The 21,239-nt window shown below is 43.7% G+C and overlaps 1 protein-coding gene and 1 long non-coding RNA gene across 3 annotated transcripts; one reads left to right on the top strand and one right to left on the bottom strand.

The window, feature by feature from the left end:
* The first annotated feature begins 2,614 nt into the window (after nucleotides 1-2,614).
* Nucleotides 2,615-3,446, top strand: LOC123726193 (uncharacterized). Its single transcript, XR_006758501.1, has 3 exons — nucleotides 2,615-2,731; nucleotides 2,831-2,851; nucleotides 3,311-3,446. It is a non-coding gene; the product is annotated as an uncharacterized lncRNA (long non-coding RNA).
* A 4,672-nt stretch (nucleotides 3,447-8,118) lies between these two features.
* LOC106567849 (myomegalin) lies at nucleotides 8,119-20,152 on the bottom strand. 2 transcript variants are annotated; one of them, XM_014137663.2, is made up of 27 exons: nucleotides 19,557-20,152; nucleotides 17,966-18,076; nucleotides 17,769-17,845; nucleotides 17,608-17,677; nucleotides 17,202-17,482; nucleotides 16,879-17,035; nucleotides 16,644-16,697; nucleotides 15,190-15,327; nucleotides 14,796-14,909; nucleotides 14,627-14,680; nucleotides 14,274-14,420; nucleotides 14,020-14,115; nucleotides 13,754-13,891; nucleotides 13,525-13,662; nucleotides 13,198-13,377; nucleotides 12,796-12,978; nucleotides 12,385-12,489; nucleotides 11,651-12,247; nucleotides 11,329-11,505; nucleotides 11,114-11,216; nucleotides 10,578-10,958; nucleotides 10,109-10,298; nucleotides 9,754-9,875; nucleotides 9,421-9,654; nucleotides 8,891-9,156; nucleotides 8,579-8,692; nucleotides 8,119-8,437 (listed from the first exon to the last, which is right to left on the bottom strand). In XM_014137663.2, exons 1-27 carry the CDS (start codon nucleotides 19,632-19,634, stop codon nucleotides 8,294-8,296), a joined length of 4,449 nt encoding a protein of 1,482 aa, XP_013993138.2. In that variant the 5' UTR covers nucleotides 19,635-20,152; the 3' UTR covers nucleotides 8,119-8,293. The 2 variants fall into 2 exon arrangements, with proteins under 2 accessions (XP_013993138.2, XP_045547815.1); XM_045691859.1 differs by having other exon boundaries at nucleotides 8,125-8,437; nucleotides 9,427-9,654; nucleotides 19,557-20,150.
* Nucleotides 20,153-21,239: the final 1,087 nt, after the last annotated feature.

Raw genomic sequence — 21,239 nt, 5'->3', positions numbered from 1 at the left:
AACATAACCTTTATGAATTATAAAGCCTATGTGCTTTTTTTATTACATAAATTGTTCAGAATTCACACAAACTGACGTTAGCTGATGAAGATTATCTCGTTAAACAAAACGTAGGAGATCTTCCAAGCCTGTTTTTTTTCCCCATACCTTATTTTCGGCGTTTATCCCCCCCCCCCCCCCAAAAAATTTTTTATAATAATTTGCTCACATTGTATATAGACTTATTTTTCTACTGTGTTATTGACTGTATGTTTGTTTTACTCCATGTGTAACTCTGTGTTGTTATATGTGTCGAACTAACCGTACAATTCTCACTTGGACTAGGTGAGTTTTATCAATATACATTTAATTTAAAAAAAGTGAAATGCTAATTAGCAACAGAGAAGACCTCATACAAGTCTACAAATTCCTGCAGGAAGCTCCTGCAAGTCATCTCTAGCTGACACTGTCAGCTACATTTCCCCAGCGAGACCTTCTGTGCCCAATCCATGCGGAATCCATTTGTATTTATTTCACCTTTATTTAACCAGGTAGGCTAGTTGAGAACAAGTTCTCATTTGCAACTACGACCTGGCCAAGATTAAACATTGCAATTCGACACATACAACAACACAGTTACACATGGAATAAACAAAACATACAGTCAATAATACAGTAGAACAAAAGAAAACAAAAAGTCTTATTACAATATAGCAATTAAACACTGGAATGGTAGATGTGCAGAAGATGAATGTGCAAGTAGAGATACTGGGGTGCAAAGGAGCAAGATAAATAAATAAATAAATAAATACAGTATGGGATGGGCTATGTGCAGGTGCAGTGATCTGTGAGCTGCTCTGACAGCTGGTGCTTAAAAGCTAGTGAGGGAGATATGAGTCTCCAGCTTCAGAGATTTTTGCAGTTCGTTCCAGTCATTGGCAGCAGAGAACTGGAAGGAAAGACGACCAAAGGAGGAATTGGCTTTGGGGATGACCAGTGAAATATACCTGCTGGAGCGAGTCCCATGGGTGGGTGTTGCTATGGTGACCAGTGAGCTGAGATAAGGCGGGGCTTTACCTAGCAAAGACTTATAGATGACCTGGAGCCAGTGGGTTTGACGATGAATATGTAGTGAGGGCCAGCCAACGAGAGCATACAGGTCGCAGTGATGGGTAGTATATGGGGCTTTGGTGACAAAACGGATGGCACTGTGATAGACTACATCCAGTTTGCTGAGTGGAGTGTTGGAGGCTATTTTGTAGATGACATCGCAGAAGTCAAGGATCAGTAGGATAGTCAGTTTTACGAGGGTATGTTTGGCAGCATGAGTGAAGGAGGTTTTGTTACGAAATAGGAAGCCGATTCTATATTTAATTTTGGATTGGAGATGCTTAATGTGAGTCTGGACGGAGAGTTTACAGTCTAACTAGACAGCTAAGTATTTGTAGTTGTCCACAAATTCTAGGTCAGAACCGTCCAGTGTAGTGATACTAGTCGGGCAGGAGGGTGCGGGCAGCAATCGGTTGAAGAACATGCGCTTAGTTTTACTAGCATTTAAAAGCAGTTGGAGGCCACGGAAGGAGTGTTGTATGGTGTTGAAGCTCGTTTGGAGGTTTGTTAGCACAGTGTCCAAAGAAGGGCCAGATGTATACAGAATTGTGTCGTCTGCGTAGAGGTGGATCAGTGAATCACCAGCACCAAGAGCGACATCATTGATATATACAGAGAAAAGAGTTGGCCCGAGAATTGAACCTTGTGGCAGCCCCATAGAGACTGCCAGAGGTCCGGACAACAGGCCCTCCGATTTGACACACTGAACTCTATCTGAGAAGTAGTTGGTGAACCAGGCGAGGCAATCATTTGAGAAGTCAAGGCTATTGAGTCTGCCGATAAGAATGCTGTGATTGACAGAGTCGAAAGCCTTGGCCAGGTCAATGAAGACGGCTACACAGTACTGTCTTTTATCGATGGCGGTTATGATATCATTTAGGAAATGTTAAGGGAACTGTAGCCTACTGTTTAGATGGGTTAAATGGAAACTGAAATCTGGACATTGACTAACCAGAATAACCTACTGTTTTTTTGGCAAACTCCAAAGTCCTCTGATAATATAATCACCGATGTCAACTAGATTGAAGCGTGCATTCAGTCGATCTATTACATTATTCTGTTGAGCAAGGGTTTATTTAGTCTTCTAGGGCAACATTTAAAGACAAAAGAGAAGTTACATGTATCTAATTATTAAGTTGACTAACAAATAGCCTCCCAAAATGTTGGAAATTATAAGCAGAAACATATAAAAAATCAGTAAAAAAAAAGTTGTGCACCCACTGTCCCCCAAAAAATCTGCAGTCTTTGACTGTAGCGTATAGCACATTTTTTATATTTGCAGGTTAGGGTTGGATGCAGGCCATAGTCGGGCGGTTGCGGATGAGTTATTAGCAATTGCTGGCGGGTGCAGGTGAACAAACAGCTGACCCATGCACAACTATGCATCTCTACCTGATAGTCAGCAGCAGCAGGTCAGAGTGAAATATATATTTTTAATTGTGTTGCAATTTAGAAGTAGCCCAAAATGCCCGTAACCCACGATCAATACATTTTCACCTGCCACATTGTTTTCAAAGTAGTCGGACATGGCAACCCTGCATCCCTCAGACCATCCGGTGCATGGACATCCTGTGCGGAGTGTAATCCTAGTGCAAGCGTCCAGTTGTGGAGAGTACAGTACATCGAGCCTATGGACAGACAGGTCAGTAACTCATCAAATATGATACGATATTGTGTAAAACATTGAATTTGTAGATGCATCAACATTTTTACTTAATGTCCCCTTTTCCCTATGTTTTAGGTATGAGGCGTGACATGCAAGGTAAAACATAATTTAAACATCACATTTATACATTTCCACTGTACCCATGATAAAATGCAATGTGAATTGTGTTGTACTACTGAATGAAACTGTGAGAAGATGCACTCAGACCAGCCTTAGTGATTTAACTTACCTTAACTACATTACTTTAGTTGGTGGCTTTGAGCAAAACTTTAGTGTAATATAACCTATTCTAGGAGCCTATTGTTTGTATATGATCTTTATTCATTGTTCACTTGTTTTTCAACAATGTCAGGTACAGGCTGGGGCCTTCAGCCAGTAAGAAATCATTTGAACATCACAGATATAAATTCCCACTGTGCCCATGATAAAGTTAACTACATTACTTTAGTTGGCTGCTTTGAGCAAGACTAATATGTAATATAACCTATTCTGGGAGCCTAGTGTGTGTGTATGAACTATGTGGAATATTTGGACCATTGGCTTCCCTGAAAACAGGTACTGACAGGAAGAGCAATATGAGTCTGTCAGAGGCCGTCACGCTGGATGGGGATGGTGATGGAGGCTTTGGTGGTCCACACAATGAAGATGCAGATGTCCCTTCCAGTGATGTGGAGCTGACCTTGGACCTGGTGCCAGTAAGGATGGTCTTCACGAAGGCGGTAAGACCCTCCCTCCTTGATATAGAAATCCTTCTACTGCCTCTTACACCATCGGGACACTTGACCTCCACCACTGCTGTGGTGCCCACCAGACCATCCGGTGAAGCAGCCAGGATCCCAGACCCCGTGACCCTAAGCCCTGACTCCTGAACAGCCATCCCGTAACCATTGTGAATGCCTTGATGCCCTCCTCTTTGTCATCTGTGCCCCACTTTACAGAGAACACCCCATCCAACGACTGTGATCTGAGGACCAATTTTAGCAGCGATGGAGTAACGTGCATGGCCCTAATCACTGCTCCATAACTGCTGGCGTTCAACCTCCCTCTCCTCATGGTGTGCCAGTTGGTGTTGGTGCGCTGCATGGCCCTAACCACTGCTTCATAACGTGCATGGCACTAACCACTGCTCCATAACTGCACCAACAGATAACGAAGAGGAGGGCATCAAGGCATTCAAAATGGTTACGGGTTGGCTGTTCAGGAGTCAGGGCTTAGGGTCACGGGGTCTGGGATCCTGGCTGCTTCACCGGATGGTCTGGTGGGCACCACAGCAGTGGTGGAGGTCAAGTGTCCCGATGGTGTAAGAGGCAGTCGAAGGATTTCTATATCAAGGAGGGAGGGTCTTACCGCCTTCGTAAAGACCATCCTTACTGGCACCAGGTCCATTGTGTGCCAGTTGGTGCGCAGTTGGTGTTGCCTGCCGTACAGCTTCCTGCTGCTCCACCAACAGCACCATGCCAGCTAGGATCCCTGCATGCCCCAGGTGCCATTGTTTTTTTAACAATGTCCGGTACAGACAGGGATGACAGGGAGGCTAACGGTTGTTCTGGCTCAGGTTCAAGGAGCCATTCCATTCCACTGAACCTGCCCCGGAGACGGTTCCTTAGTCACTAAAGATCCTCCTCTGTGGGCTCTCGGGACAGAGGCTTGTAGTCTTCGGTCGTGTACAGGTCCTCAACTGACTGCACCTGGTTGGGCTCCAAGGAGGCATTTGCATATGGTACAGAGAATCCCCTTGTCACCTACTGGGTAGAGACCTGCCAAGAGGAAGGATGTTAAGTGCCACATGCCTTTCAATGCATTACTATGAACACCTTGAAATGCATTTGTTGTAAGAAATGTGCTATATAAACAAAGTTTGATTTGATTGATGACAGCTGTAGAATATTTAATAAACTGTAATTTACACATGAGGACAAGTGCAGTTTTTCCATAAACTCTTAATTGATAACTTCGGATTTTATCACTTGACATATCAATCATATAGTGGGAAGGATCCTATAAATCAAGACTGTGTGAATGCATGTACCACTCCAAATAAATATATATTGTGCCTTTGAAGATTTGTCTCTGGTCATAAAACTATAATACAGGCTGGTATCTGGGGTAACGACAACATTCTAGAACTGAGTTATCACTCATCCAAGTCTGGTATCCATGGTAATCTGGTTAATGATAATATACCTCTGAACAAAAATATAAACACAACATGTAAAGTGTTGGTCCCATGTTTCATGAACTGAAATAAAAGATCCCAGAAGTTTTCCATACTCACAAAAAGCTTATTTCTCCCAAATGTTGTGCACAAATTTGTTTACATCCCTGTTAGTGAACATTTCTCTTTCGCCAACCAAGATAATCCGTCCACCTGACAGGTGTGGCATATCAAGAATCTGATTAAACAGCATGGTCATTACACAGGTGCACCTTGTGCTGGGGACAATAAAAGGCCACTCTAAAATGTGCAGTTTTGTTACACAACACAATGCCACAGATGTCTCCAAAGTTTTGAGGGAGCGTGCAATTGGTATGCTGACTGCAAGACTGTCCACCAGAGCTGTTGCCAGAGAATTTAATGTTAATTTTTCTACCATAAGCCGTTTCGTTTTCGAGAATTTGGTAGTACGTCCAACCTGCCTCACAACCGCAGACCATGTGTATGGCGTCGTGTGGGCGAGCGGTTTGCTGATGTCAACGTTGTGAACAGAGTGCTCCATGGTGGAGGTGGGGTAATGGGCAGGCAAAAGTTACGGACAACGAACACAATTTCATTTTAATGCACAAAAAAACCGTAACGAGATCCTGAGGCCCATTGTGAGGCCCATTTTTTTTTATATAAGGTATTTGTGACCAACAGATGCATATCTGTATTCCCAGTCATGTGAAATCCATAGATTAGGGCCTAATTAATTTATTTCAATTGACTGATTTCCTCATATGAACTGTAACTCAGTAAAGTCAATGAAATTGTTGGGTTTTGCATTTATATTTTTGTTCAGTATAATTGATTAAGTGGCTCTTTCTTTGTAGAATGTTGACAGCTGTATAGAACACATTGTATTGCTAAGATGCTCAAACTTAACTTAATAGCTACACTCATAACACAGGATAAACTTTATCTCTCATGCTGGCCCTAACCAAACCGGTAAGTTGGCCCTCACTATAGCTGCACTTCTCCACATGGCCAGACTTATAGTGGTCTTCTCCCCTTTCAATGCTCTTATGTCCATCCTTGAAAATGCCATAAGATCTGAAATAGACACCAAAGTCGACATACTGTACAAACAATTATCGAGGCTAAATTGAATGTTTTTAAGTATTTCTTTGTTGTAGTGTGGACAGTAACATTAGTTCTATCTTAAAAATAATACTTTGAGGAATATGTTTTATACACTGCTCCAAAAAATAAAGGGAACACTTAAACAACACAATGTAACTCCAAGTCAATCACACTTCTGTGAAATCAAACTGTCCACTTAGGAAGCAACACTGATTGACAATAAATTCACATGCTGTTGTGCAAATGGAATAGACAACAGGTGGAAATTATAGGCAATGAGCAAGACACCCCCAATAATGGAGTGGTTCGGCAGGTGGTGACCACAGACCACTTCTCATTTCTTATGCTTCCTGGCTGATGTTTTGGTCACTTTTGAATGCTGGCGGTGCTTTCACTCTAGTGGTAGCATGAGACGGAGTCTACAACCCACACAAGTGGCTCAGGTAGTGCAGCTCATCCAGGATGGCACATCAATGCGAGCTGTGGCAAGAAGGTTTGCTGTGTCTGTCAGCGTAGTGTCCAGAGCATGGAGGCACTACCAGGAGACAGGCCAGTACATCAGGAGACGTGGGGGAGGCCATAGGAGGGCAACAATCCAGCAGAAGGACCGCTACCTCCACCTTTGTGCAAGGAGGAGCAGGAGGAGCACTGCCAGAGCCCTGCAAAATGACCTCCAGCAGGCCACAAATGTGCATGTGTCTGCTCAAACGGTCAGAAACAGACTCCATGAGGGTGGTATGAGGGCCCGACGTCCATAGGTGGGGGTTGTGCTTACAGCCCAACACCGTGCAGGACGTTTGGCATTTGCCAGAGAACACCAAGATTGGCAAATTCGGCACTGGCGCCCTGTGCTCTTCACAGATGAAGCAGGTTCACACTGAGCACATGTGACAGACGTGACAGAGTCTGGAGACGCCGTGGAGAACGTTCTGCTGCCTGCAACATCCTCCAGCATGACCGGTTTGGCGGTGGGTCAGTCATGGTGTGGGGGTGGCATTTCTTTGGGGGGCCGCACAGCCCTCCATGTGCTCGCCAGAGATTGCCTGACTGCCATTAGGTACCGAGATGAGATCCTCAGACCCCTTGTGAGACCATATGCTGGTGCGGTTGGCCCTGGGTTCCTCCTAATGCAAACAATGCTAGACCTCATGTGGCTAGAGTGTGTCAGCAGTTCCTGCAAGAGGAAGGCATTGATGCTATGGACTGGCCCGCCTGTTCCCCAGACCTGAATCCAATTGAGCACATCTGGGACATCATGTCTCGCTCCTTCCACCAACGCCACGTTGCACCACAGATTGTCCAGGAGTTGGCGGATGCTTTAGTCCAGGTCTGGGAGGAGATCCCTCAGGAGACCATCCGCCACCTCATCAGAAGCATGCCCAGGCATTGTAGGGAGGTCATACAGGCACGTGGAGGCCACATACACTACTGAGCCTCATTTTGACTTGTTTTAAGGACATTACATCAAAGTTGGATCAGCCTGTAGTGTGGTTTTCCACTTTAATTATGAGTGTGACTCCAAATCCAGACCTCCATGGGTTGATAAATTGGATTTCCATTGATTCTTTTTGTGTGATTTTGTTGTCAGCACATTCAACTATGTAAAGAAAAAAGTATTTAATAAGATTATTTCATTCATTCAGATCTAGGATGTGTTATTTTAGTGTTCCCTTTATTTTTTTGAGCAGTATATATTTGTTTTATTTTTATGTTCAGTTCATATAATATAATTTAAAACTATGCATTTAGGTGTCTGTAATAGAATATATTTGTTAAAAATGAATGTAGACATTAATGAATTAAATGCCTTTCTTCTATAGCTTTCAAAATCTTTTACAATGGCGTACCAAAATGGCTCCTCCTGTCAGTCATCTAGGGTTAATACATATAATTGTAACACACCCACATCGTACTGCACCCCCAACACTGAAATCATTTTTTTTAATGAGCAGCAGAAAACACATGTGGAATCGCTGAGTTCAATCGCTACATGCCGCGTTCATGTACTGGTCACTAGGAGTTTCCTAGTTCCGACTACCACATGAACGTGGCATCAGTGCATAAGCTTATCATGTGCGTCAAATTTATATGGTACATTTCTACATTGATTAATCTGTCCAAAAATACAACACAGAATTGAGAGAAACAACAGCATTGCAATGGCAAACTTTTATTAAGACTGATGAGGGAAGCTCTCATTCTTTCTATTTGAATCCATGAAACAAAGATTGGCTTAGTGGAATGATGATCATTTGCTGCTATTCACTCACTCTCCCTACTTTCCCCAGGTTCACTCTTCTCAGTCGTTTGACGGCCTCAGAAAGCATCTTCTTGTTTTGAGATTGCTCCCTCTTCATTATCTCAATTTTATTCTTCAGTTTCAGGTTTTCCAAGTAGAAATCCTGAGGGGAAAACCAACATGTAGAGAATAAAATGTAAGAATATGCATCACTGACAATGTTGCTCAGACAAAATGCATGTGAGGTGAGCTGCAGTGTTCACATTTAAACCCTGTACTGGTGATACATGGGGAGGATCTCTACCTCTTGGCTCTGGTAGATATTCACAGAGTCACTCTGAGAACGCCTCTCTTGGAGCCTCAGAAGATGACAGGCACCGATGGTAGATGAGAGATGCTTGATGTACTTCTGGTCCACCTGAATCGGAGTGACATCAAACAGCAGCAGTGTGAGATAAAATTATGAAAGGAAAACTGAGCACTGCTTTAATCACGTGAGCAAAACATCTCAAATGTGGTTTGGGGAAAATATTAATAATCATAATATTGAAACCTGTGGCATTTCACTTCCCCCTTGGGGACCACTAACGATACATTCAAATTCCAAAGGACTCACTGCTGACTGTGATGTGGGATTGGAGTTGTTGTTGTGGCACTCCTGTAGTTGCCTACTCATTTTATTGGTCATTGTCTTCCCTTCTGATATCAGTCTCTGCAGGTTGATGCAATCATCCTCCTGGCCAGTGACATTAGGGCTCTTGTCATTTGCCCACAGTGGGGATAGGCTACTGTTCAGTAAGGATGGGACCGAGTCATCTATGCTGGAGGTAAGGCTGCTTTGTGAGAGGTTGTCATTGTCCTTCTTGGCATGATCTCTTCTCCCTGAATAATAAAAACAGTTGTGATAAAGTCACTGAATTTAGCTGAATTTGCCATTCAAGTCCACCAATGTGTTGATTTTCCTAAGCAGAAACCTATCTTTGACAACCAATTTGATTACTAGTGTTACATTTACTGTATGTAGTCTTGATGGTGATATGAGGGACATAAAGCCATTTCAATGAAGCTTCGATTGAAAATATGCTGCCATTTCTTTTTACGCCATCACAATACATAATGATCACTGAGACATTTCACAGTTCTTACTTGTACCTGAAGGACTGCTCCTGCTTGAATGCCTGGATGCTCCACACTCCACATAGTTGATGTTGATGTTTGTTGGAGGGCACTCGGGCCAACCAGAATGCTCAGGGTGTTTCTCCTCTGTGGCTTTAGTCTGTATTGTGTCCTTATCGGCAAGCTGTGCTCTGATTCGCTGGATCTCAGAGAGGAGTTGATTTAGCTTGGGGTTGTCCGGGAGACCGCCTCCAAACTCTGATGCTGGATGAAAGTGTAGCAACTCAACATAATCAACATCACATTTAGCAAGAATAACTGTAGATGGAGAGAAAAAGTGAGGGACCTTCTTGTATACATTACCAGTGGGGTTGACTGCAGCTGTCCTCATCTGCTTGGACCCCTGCATCTCCTCACAAAATGACTTGAGGAGCTCATTGCTGTTGGTGAGCTGTTTTTGATAGGCATCGAGTTCTCCCTTCAACCTTAGACAGTGAAATAAACTCACATCAAGTATTCTATTTGTCTGTCAACATCTAACTCAATCAGCCTGAGAGCCAGTTCTGTTTTAGCCATCTGTTCTGCAGTACCCTTGACAAGCCAAAGAACCTCTGCCCCAGGCTATAATTCAATGGAAAACTAACAGTCAAGGCTGGGATGAAGGAGTCTGGAGATTGGACTCCTACTATTTCCTATACTTATTATTACTTCCTCCAACCTGTCTATCTCTTCCTGTGTGGAGCTAAGTGAGCCCTCCAGGCTCCTGTTGTTGTCCTCAGAGCGTGCGAGCCCCTCTGTCAGCCTCTCTCTCTCCTCCCTCAGCATGTCACTCTCTCTCTGGAGCCGTGTGAGCTCACAGGCTGTCTCAACCAGAGACGCCTTCAGTCTCTCTGACTCAGCATGCACGCCTGGACATCAGAACAAAAGCATGTACAGTAACAGTCCTGATTATTCCCTCTGAACAGTCACGCAGATAAGTGTGAAGGTAAGTGTGTTCACCACTTGAATAACTAGGTAGTTATTGTCAAATCATTTGTTGGCTAATTAACTTTAGTGTAACTCCAGTTTTCGTGTAAATCTTTAATTTACATTAATGCATGATTTCCGTGAAAGTACAATATAAGTGTGCATCTCAAGTTATGATTTCTCCCTAAATAAATAAATAATGATCCCTATGTCTGACTGACCTGGGTGGTTCTGGCCCATCTCTGTCCCTGCCTGCTCGGCTCCAGTCTGAGTTGCTACCTGCTGGGCCTTATGGTTCTTCAGATGCTCCTGGAGCCTCCCGTTTGCCTGGATGCTCTCCTCCAGACTCTGTCTCAGCCTCAAGATCTCCTGCAGCTGCTCCTTCATTTCTACTTCCACTGTGAGTGAGTTGGAGGGGGAGAAACTGCGTCCACCACCCCCCTCTCTCTGAGCCATAATGGATCTGCACAGGTCCAGCTGGCTGCGCAGGGTCTTGTTGAGGTGCTTGCTAGCCCTCAGTCTGTCCAGCAGACTGCCATTCTCCCTCTCCAAAAGTTGGAGACACCTCTCACACTTGGTCGGGCCAGCCTCAGTTGAAGGAACTGGGAAGAGGGAAGTGGAGAGAGTGAAATGGAAAATAAAAGAGAGGGAGGAAGAAAGGAAAGGGGAATGAGAGAGTAAGAGTCTTTATGAGTCTTTTACAATTACACTTCAGCTACAGACCACCCCAGACCACAGACAGACCACTTACACTCACCTTCACTGTTCTCTGGGATGGTGTGGTTGTCAGGGTCCAGAGTCTCTCTCTGACAGGGATTAGTTCTCCCCCCCTCCCTTTGGACTGCAAAATGGTCCAGGCCCTAATCAAAAACACACAGTAAGATTGATAAGAGTAGGAAATTAGAAATGGGAACTGTAGATAATTGATTGAATTACAATATAATTGACTCCAGTTCTGATGGTCTACAGTACCTTGATGACTTGCTCCCTCTCAGTTAGGAGTCTAAGTTCAGAGACCTCTGAGCACTTCTCTTGCAGGCAGGCAGAGATCTGAATCTGTGCTGTGGATAGCTGATCCTGCCTCTTCCCATAGTCCTCAAGCTCCAGCGTATGCTTGGCCAGAATCTGGCTGTGATGTTCTCTCAACTCCTTCAAAGAGAAAATATAAATTAGTTTCTGACAGCGTTGTCTCAACGTCTGTGGTTAAAGTAAAGAGAGGAGACAGAACCTTTTGGCTAAAGGTAGTGTATTATGCACACCTATATATGGTTCTGGTGGAAACTATTCTCGTTACCTTGAACAGCTGTTCATTGATGGTGATGTAAGACATTAGCTTCTCTACTGTGAGTTTGTAGTTTGTCAGCTGTATCTCCTTGTCTGCTGTGCTCTGCATGAACAGCACGTCCTTCTCTTTCAACATCTGATCCAGTTGCTCCAGCTTCATACTACTGTCCTCAGTCTGGCTCTGTAGCTTCTGTTCTACCAGTTGATTTTCTAGCAACAGTTTGTCCTTATCATCAGTGATCTGAGCCAAAATGTCCATAGTCTCCTTGAGTCTCTGTTCCAGCTGCTCCAACTTCCTGTCTCTCTCCTCCGCTTGACCCTGCAGTTTCCTGTCTGTAAGTTGATTGTCCTGCAGATATTTGCCAGTGGTATGAGACAAAATGTCCTCCATTTCCTTGAGTTTCTCCTCCAGCTGCTCCAACTTCCTGTTGCTGTCTTCAGCTTCACCCTGCAGTTTCTCAATTTCAAGTTGATGGTCTGTCATCTGTGTCTCCTTTTCCTGGGTTGTCTGAAGCAAAATGGCTTCTGTCTCTTTTAGCCTCTGTTCCAGTTGCCCCAGCTCTTTGTTTCTACCCTCAGCCTGGCTATGCAACCGACCAACCATGATCTGGGGAATGAGATGAGACAAACAGTCCAGAAATAGGTACAATACATTCCCAATTTTCATTCCACAACTAGAAATTACACTGTGAAATGGTAATTATATAAGAATAACCAAATAATTACTTAGAATTGTCACTCTACCTCTAGATCCTCTGAGTTCCTATTGACAACCTCCTGTAGCTGGGATATGATATAGTCTTTCTCCTGGAGCTCCTGGTCCAAGCCCTTCATCACTGACTCTAAAGACTACAGGAGAGAGACAGGAATAAGAATTCTGAAATGATATCTGATGTTCTACCACTTAACACCAGATGTATTGCAGTAGGTTGAGTACCTATATTATCAACTCAATGAGTCACATATATGTGTAGAACATGGGTCTCCACTACACTGCAGTCACTTGAGAGTTATGCAATAAAGGTTCATATAGACAAATAGTTACAAAATAACAGCTTACTAGGTTTGAGACCCCTAGTCTACGTGACTGTTGTATAAGGACATACATTCCTTGTAGATTTGTCCTAAAATGCAGAACTTTGAGGTTTCTGTTACCTTTAGCACATGAGCATTGGCAGACTGGACCTCTTCCACTGTGAGTTGGTGGTCAGTCAACTGGCTCTGCTTATCTGCATTGATTTGAGCCAACATGTCCTTTGTCTCTCTCAGTCCCTGCTCCAGTCGTTCTAGCTCCCTGTTGCTTCCCTCCATCTGGCTGTGGAACTGACCAGCCATGACCTGAAGAGATATTACCGGCAATATGACAGAAACTCTGAATGAGATTAATTTGAACAAGATTGTTCACTTTTTTGCTCATGTTCAACTTCGCTAGGGTGTTGTTGTTTCCTCAAAACCATTTTTAAATCTGCTAGCTGTTTATTTAGCAACGTCCAGAATCTTATGGGTAGCATTTTCGGGGAATATAGCATTCAAAAGCATAATTGTGTCCTCCTATACCTCCATGTCCTTGTTCTTCCTGTCCAGAGCGACCTGTAGGTGTGCAAAGGACCTGTCCTTGTCTTGTAGTGTTTGGCACAGGCTCTCTTCCAGCTCCTGCTTGGCTCCCTGCAGACTGTTAAACACATCCCTGGTCTGAGCCATCTCCACGTCTCGCTGTCGCATCAGAGCATCCACACTCTGCTCAGCACAATACATTGTATTATTAACATTAATAACATACGACATTAAAAAAATTCAGATGAATGACGTATGAATACAATTCAAAGTGATATATCACAGGGGAGATAGTTTCACCAGAGGGGTAGGCAAGTGAGGTAAACATACATTTATCAGATCTTGACAGCAAGACAGCTGATTGTTCATATCTTGCAGATCGGTTAGCTTCTGCATCAGTAGAGACAGGTTTGAAGAGCTGTCATTTCCTTTCCCTTCAATGGCAGTGAGGATCTCATCCTTGGCTTGCTAAGAAAATATAGGGATTCTCTTATCAATTAACAAACCGCAATCAATATGTGGTTAAGTACTGGAAATAGTATGCATTGAGGTAAAGTACATTTATAGCATCTTGGATGTGAGACAGGAGATCTTCTTGGACAGGCGGGTGTGTTTGGATGTCCAGCAGAGCCTTCTGAAGACGCTCGATCTCCCTGTTCTTCTGCTCTACTACAGACAGCAGCTCTTCCCTGGCTCTCTGCACCAGAAAACACATAGCTAGTTGAGTCTTTCAATCTTTTCTATTTCTAACAAAAAACAAAGGTATGGAAATGTACAATGAGCAAAAGCTCCAAAGAATATGATATGTGTGACTGTGAATCTCACCTCAGAATTCTCCTTCACCTCTTCAACCTGCTGCTGTAACACTGATTCCTGATGGTGACCAGTGGTCATGTCAGGGCATGTGCACACATGGCCCTCCTGAGAAAGAGAATGTCAAAATTGGTTCCCTTTCACACTCCTGTGTATATTATCCAGTGAACACGTTGACAGTCATTGGAAATTATATGATACCAATACGGTATGCTTTTTCATACAGTGCTTGCTTAGTTGATTCTGGCTTGTTGTAGACCTAATACCTGTAGCAATTGATCTTTTTCCTGCAGTGTGCAGTTGAATGTCTTTACGGCAGCTTCCAGCTCCTTCAGATTAATCTCCTTCTCTGTTAGGAGGAAGTCTTTCTCTGCCATCTCCTCATTGGACTGTTCCAAAGCATCCTGGAGCTCCTGATAGACAAAGGAACAGTACTTGAACAGATAGAATAGTGATCTGCTTATCTATGCAGATAAAGCTGATTAGCTTATCAGTTCCTGAATTTCATGTATTTAAAAAGATATGTGAAAAATTACATAAACATGTCACAGGAGAAGTGGATCATTTAACTCCAGAATTGGAGAACAGAGGACCTGGAGAGAAAAGGCCTGTGCGTTACCTTGGTCTTTGAGTCATATTTGATCTTCTCATTGGCCAGTTCATTCTCAAGAGTCTGGGGAAAAACCAACAAGAACATACTCAGGGATGGATAAATAAGAGCTACACAATAGATGGATGGATCTACAAACAATAGTTTTGGCCAGCGTATGAACAGCGTGAGTTTTTACATGGATTGTATCCTCATGGCTAAACAGCAGATTGTTGAGGGTCAGCAGTTCTTTCTCCTTCTCCAGCAGACATGCCTGAAGCTGGCCTATCGTGTCTGTCACTCCATTGCTTGACTAAATGTGAAAAGGGACAGAGGTTAAAGATGGGTCAACTTTACATTATATAACCTAATTTACTCCATTACTCCAGCATTTCATTTACATTTTGTTAATTTTGCAGACGCTTTTATCCAGAAAGACTCCAGAAAGGTAGTCAGCACATTCAACTAAGGTAAGTAAGTCAACCACAAAACAGTTATGTTGATGCCAGGTTTTGAACCCGGAGCCTCATACATGCAAAGCATGCACTCCACACTGAGCTACATCCCCTTCTATGAATGGATGATATTCTTACCTGAACAGCTTTTTTCTTCTCACTATCTTTCTCATGTATTTTGCAGTTGAGTTTCAGGATGGCGGCTTCCTGCTCCTTGACTTTAAACTCACACTCAGCCAGCTGGAAATCCTTCTCTGCCATCACATCATGCATCTCCTGAACAGTGAGTTATCAGCACCATTATTATCATCATTATGACCTAATTATTATAGATTTGGGACATATCTAGTTATTCTCTCTTCCTGCAACAAACACAATGTACTACACTATATATACAAAAGTATGTGGACACCCCTTCAAATTAGTGCATTTGGCTATTTCAGCCACACCCATTGCTGAAAAGTGTATAAAATCGAGCACACAGACAAAATTAAAGATTCTCCATACACAAACATTGGCAGTAGAATGGCCTTACTGAAGAGCTCAGTGACTTTCAACGTGGAACCGTCATAAGATGCCACCTTTCCAGCAAGTCAGTTTGTCAAATTTCTGCCCTGCTAGAGCTGCCCCAGTCAACCATAAGTGCTGTTATTGTGAAGTGGAAACGCCTAGGAGCAACAACGGCTCAGCCGCGAAATGGTAGGCCACACAAGCTTGGCCTCCAGGCCACACAAGCTCACAGAACGGGACCGCCGAGTGATGTCCTCAGTTGCAACACTCACCACTGAGTTGAAAACAGCCTTTGGAAGTAATGTCAGCACAGTAACTACTCATTGGGAGCTTCATGAAATGGGTTTCCATGGCCAAACAACCGCACACAAGCCTAAGATCATCATGTGCAATGCCAAGCGTTGACTGGAGTGATGTAAAGCTTGCCGCCATTGGACTCTGGAGCAGTGGAAACCATTTCTCTGGAGTCATTAATCACGCTTCACCATCTGGCAGTACGACGGACGAATCTGGCTTGGCAGATGCCAGGAGAATGCTACCTAAGTTTGGTTGAAGAGGAATAGTGGTCTGGGGCTGTTTTTCATGGTTCGGGCTAGACCCCTTAGTTCCAATGGAGGGAAATCTTAATGCTACATCATGCAATGACATTGTAAACGATTCTGTGCTTACAACTTTGTGGCAACAGTTTGGGAAAGACCCTTTCCTGTTTCAGCATGACAATGCCCCCGTGGACAAAGCCAGGTCCATACGGAAATGGTTTGTGGAGATTGGTGTGGAAGAACTTGACTGGCTGGACAGAGCCCTGACCTCAACCCCATCGAACACCTTTGGGATTAATTGGAATGCCGTCTGCAAACCAGGCCTAATCGCCCAACATCCGTGCCCGACCTCACTAATGCTCTTGTGGTGAATGGAAGCAAGACCCCGCAGAAATGTTCCAACATCTAGTGGAAAGCCTTCCCAGAAGAGTGGACTTTTGGTCATGAAGTGTATGTATATGATGACTTCTGTTTTTGATTGGGCCAATATGGAATTTGATGCTTGATTTGATCATGAATATTGGGCTTTGTGTCTCATTCCACCTTCAGGTGTCTGTCATATTTCCTCTTCTCTCTGCCACGATCCTGTTCCAGAGCCTGAGAAATAAAGGTTTTAAAGGTTAGTGACTGACACACACACACAAACACATGCAGACACACACACACACACACACACACACACACACACACACACACACACACACACACACACACACACACACACACACACACACACACACACACACACACACACACACACACACACACACACACTGACCTGCAGGTCCATCTCTCTCTGAGCAATGAGAGATGACAGCTGGCGGTCAGGGTCAGCTGATGGCTGGTCTCCGCTACCCTGGCCAGCACCACTGTATCTCAGCTGGTCTATTAGAGCCTCCTGGGACTTCACAGACGCCTGCAGCTGCTCTATCAGCCTGGGAGAAAGTGAGGGACATAGAGAGAGAGATAATGAAAGAAGAAGAGGGAGATAATTAGAGGGAGAGAGAGAGTACAATCCTGTAACAGGTAAGGACAAACTTAATTCATTGTGATTCCATGGAGGGAACAGAAAAACCTAAGGAGGTCTCCAGTCTCTCTTACCAGTCTCTCTCCTCCAGCAGATTGAGTAGGTCCTGGAACTTCTCTGGGTTCTGGTCTGGTTCCTGTTCCTTGGATAGGGGGTCAGTCTGTGTGTGTGCATCGGACTGGGAGTGTTCAGGTTGGGTGGGGGTGTCCGACTGGGAATGGTCAGTCTGTGTGGGTACGTCAGATTGGGAGTGACCCTCCCCCTGAAGCTCCTTCTCCAGCTCCAGGCAATGCGTCCTCTCCTGCGCCAGCATGGTTGTCAGCTTCCCCACCTCCACTCTGGATGAATCCAGATCCTGGAAATAAATGGGAATGATATTCAGCAAATCTTGGAAGACATTGGAGAACACTTGGTTATTGAATACATCTTCAGCCTAATGTTATGGAATACATCCTCAGCCTAAATGTGTTGTTCAGATACCTTCTCTAGCTGCTGGATCTTGGTGTTGCAGTACTCTCGGAGCTGATCCATCTGCTCTGGGTAATCTTGACTAGATCATACAAAACACAGGCAGATTAAATACAATACCAACAAATATGATTTCTAGTCAGTCAAAATGAAAGGTTCTCGGCTAAACTTACAGTGCAAGGGCAGAGACCCTCTGCAGCTCCTTCAATTCCTCTTTCAGTGTTTCAACCTCTACCTTCAGGTCAATGTTCTGTGTTGAGACAAAAACACATGTAGTTATGCAGTAGGCCTACCTGTACAGTATTCCTTCAAAGTAGTTACATGACTGTGATGTTCATGGCTTTGTTGAGATCTGTCTCTGATCGCTCACTGTTTTGTACATTTCCTCAGCAGAGTCATCACACCTCTGCTGCAGCCGCTCCTCGTAGAAGAAGATGCGGAGTCTGAGGTTGAAGTTGTCCTTCTTTAGGTCAGAGATGATCTGAGAACAACAGTGTGAGGGGGAATAGTAGTGTTAGGACCAGAGTTACATGTACTGCCTATCTATGTCTCTGGTGAGGCCTATTTAGAGCAGCATTTTTGAATGAGTGGTAAGAAATCTTTTGAATTCATGGTCCCATTTTAAACGACTAAATGTAGTGAAGCCTTCATAAACCCTTTATAAGACCCATATGTAACCGATGTGAAATGGCTAGTTAGTTAGCGGTGGTGTGCGCTAATAGCGTTTCAATCAGTGACGTCACTCGCTCTGAGACCTGAGGTGGTTGTTCCCCTTGCGTTGCAAAAGGAGGAGGTCAAAAGGGGGGTGAGTGTAACCGATGTGAAATGGCTAGTTAGTTAGCGGTGGTGCGCGCTAATAGCGTTTCAATCAGTGACGTCACTCGCTCAGAGACCTGAAGTGGTTGTTCCCCTTGCGTTGCAAGGGCTGCGGCTTTTGTGGCGCGATGGGTAACGATGCTTCGTGGGTGTCAGTTGTTGATGTGTACAAGGGTCCCTGGTTCGAGCCCAGGTTGGGGCGAAGAGAGGGACGGAACCTACACTGTTACACATATACAAATGCTTTAGAAGTTATAAATAAGCAAATGTCATGCTATAAATGTTGGTAAAAAAGTTGTCACCATTGGCAAAGCACCAGATCACTTGTTATATCATCCATCCCTTAGAACTTTGCTTATAAATAATTTGTGAAGCATTTATCTAGTCGTGCTTATGAAGACGATTATACAAACAGGCTAGTCGTCATGTAGGCTAGTGTAGGCCGACGGTCCGCCCCAGGTGGTGAGGTTAGGCACCAACACATCTGCCACACTGACCCTCAACACAGGGGTCGTGCTTAGTCCACTCCTGTACTCCCTGTTCACCCACGACTGCGAGCCAGGCCTAATCAACCCAACATCAGTGCTTGACCTCACTAATGCTCTTGTGGCTGAATGGAAGCAAATCCCCGCAGCAATATTCCAGCATCTAGTGGAAGGCCTTCCCAGAAGAGTGGAGGCTGTTATATCAGCAAAGGGGGGACCAACACCATATTAGTGCCCATGATTATGGAATGAAATGTTCAACGAGCAGCTGTCCACATACTTTTGGTCATCTAGTGTATCTACCTCAATTACCTCGTACCCCTGCACATCAACTCTGTACTGGTACCCTGTGAATATAGCCACGTTATCATCGACTCTGTATTGGTACCCTGTGTATATAGCCAAGTTATCATTGACTCTTTACTGGTACCCTGTGTATATAGCCAGGTTATCATCGACTCTTTGCTGGTACCCTGTGTATATAGCCAAGTTATCGTTACTCATTGTGTATCTATTATTACTTTTATTAACATGTGTTTTACTTTTCTATTATTTCTCTATTTTCTTTCTCTCTGCATTGTTGAGAAGGGCCAGTAAATAAGCATTTCACTGTCAGTCTACACCTGTTGTTTACGAAGCATGTGACTGCTGTGTCTGCACCTGTGTTATCTCCTTCATGGTGAATGGTCCATCGGTGGTCAGCAGGTCCAACTGCCCCAGCTCTTCTGCGAGGTCCATGTTTTAACGCTCTGCCTACAGTTTGGTTTGACCTAAACACGGCCTGGTCTGGTGTTTAGCAAAAAGTATAAACCAAGCAGTGAAACACGTACCATGAGCATTCCACATAAAATGATATCTCATGAATAATAGTTTCTATTTGGAGTATTTCACCTGTTTAGAGCAGCAAAACCATGTTCATATTTGATTTGAGTACGTCTTGCCGCCGACTGCTTCTCCTTACCTTCAATGACACCAGTGCATGTTCTAGAACTCAGTAAATAATTTGATGTAACAATTGATGTAAATAATTTGATGTAACAATTGTCTCCTAGGTAACAACATGAAGCTTCTACATTCCTTAAAAGTGATAGCTATCATTAAGAAACTTTCCCACCTTCTTTGATATCATCAGCGAGGATGAGGCGAAGCAATATATTTTTCAACTGTTTGAAGATTTGACTGATGTATACAGTGGCGATTTTAGATTGTAAATCTTGGTGTACATTTATTTTTTTAGATGCATGTCAGCAAAGCCACTACACAACACAATACATGAATTGCACCATAACGGTGACAAACGGTGCCCACAAACTGTTAGGGCCTACATAAAGCTGTCCCAACAGCAGAGTCCCAACAGCAGTTGGGACTCTTTCCACTGCTACACCTGGCTATCAGTGGTGCCTTGTTTGGCAGCGAAACAGTTCATTCAGCCTCATTTACTGCCTTTAAAAAAAACATAGCTGAATTGGCTGACTTGCTTAAACAAATGTGGTTTCTACTGACAATTGAGATGTACAGACTATGGCATAAAGGGCCGACGAGCAGATAAAAGGCAATCCGTAATTTCGATTAAGACATTAATGAGCAAGCTAGGATGGACGTAGTCAATATAACTATTTGTTCAGCACTTTTGAAATGTACAGTGACAGAATTCAGAACATTGGCCATTCTTACAGTATTCTCCCTGTACACCAAGTCAGAACCGTAGGATAAATAAAGGGGGCATATAAGCAGACAATGAAAGCTCTTACAATATTCAATGATTACATTTCTCTAAAACAGGCTATAGGCTATATGTGCACCACCAAGTCAGAACAGTTGGCGAAATTATGAGGTGAAAAGGGACCAAATTATTATGGTGAGGCATATGGCCTACTAACAGCTTACTACACAACATACACTTAGTATTACTTTCTTAGCTACGGTATATATATATCTCCCCTGGCATATTACATCATTTATGCAGCAGCATACAATACATTTTTGGACTCACCTTGTTGTGCTTTGCTCACTTGAACAGGGAGGTGGCTCGGCGGTCCTTCGTGGTCAACATTTGTCAGTAAACTTAGTCATCAAAGTCTGGCATTCTCTGGATTTATGGTGCTTTCAAGACAACTGGGAACTCTGAAAAAAACAAGGTAGAATCATGATGATGTCAGTGCTCTTCAGGTCGGAGCTCTAGAAAGAGGCCCGAGTTCCTGACTTTCAATTCCGAGTTGGATGACCGTTCAAAATTTATTTTCCCAGTCAGAGCTCGTTTTTTTCAAACTTTCCAGTTGTCTTGACCTCACTGAAGTCTGAGAATTTCCAGTTCTGAGTTTCCAGATGTTCTGAGCGTGGCAA

Source organism: Salmo salar, chromosome ssa01 (genome assembly GCF_905237065.1).
Source record: "Salmo salar chromosome ssa01, Ssal_v3.1, whole genome shotgun sequence".
NCBI classification, from domain to species: domain Eukaryota; kingdom Metazoa; phylum Chordata; class Actinopteri; order Salmoniformes; family Salmonidae; genus Salmo; species Salmo salar.
The sequence above is the reverse complement of the archived record's forward strand: the minus strand, read 5'-3'. Positions and strand labels throughout refer to the sequence as shown.

Bases quoted from the DNA above. Each gene is read 5' to 3' on its own strand.
- LOC106567849 (XM_014137663.2), bottom strand. From the start codon at position 19,634: ATGGACCTCGCAGAAGAGCTGGGGCAGTTGGACCTGCTGACCACCGAT. The intron at 17,678-17,768 runs GTAAGTTTAGCC...TGTATGATCTAG, and splicing joins AGGGTCTCTGCCCTTGCACT to TCAAGATTACCCAGAGCAGA. The intron at 13,663-13,753 runs GTACTTTACCTC...ATATTTTCTTAG, and splicing joins ACATCCAAGATGCTATAAAT to CAAGCCAAGGATGAGATCCT.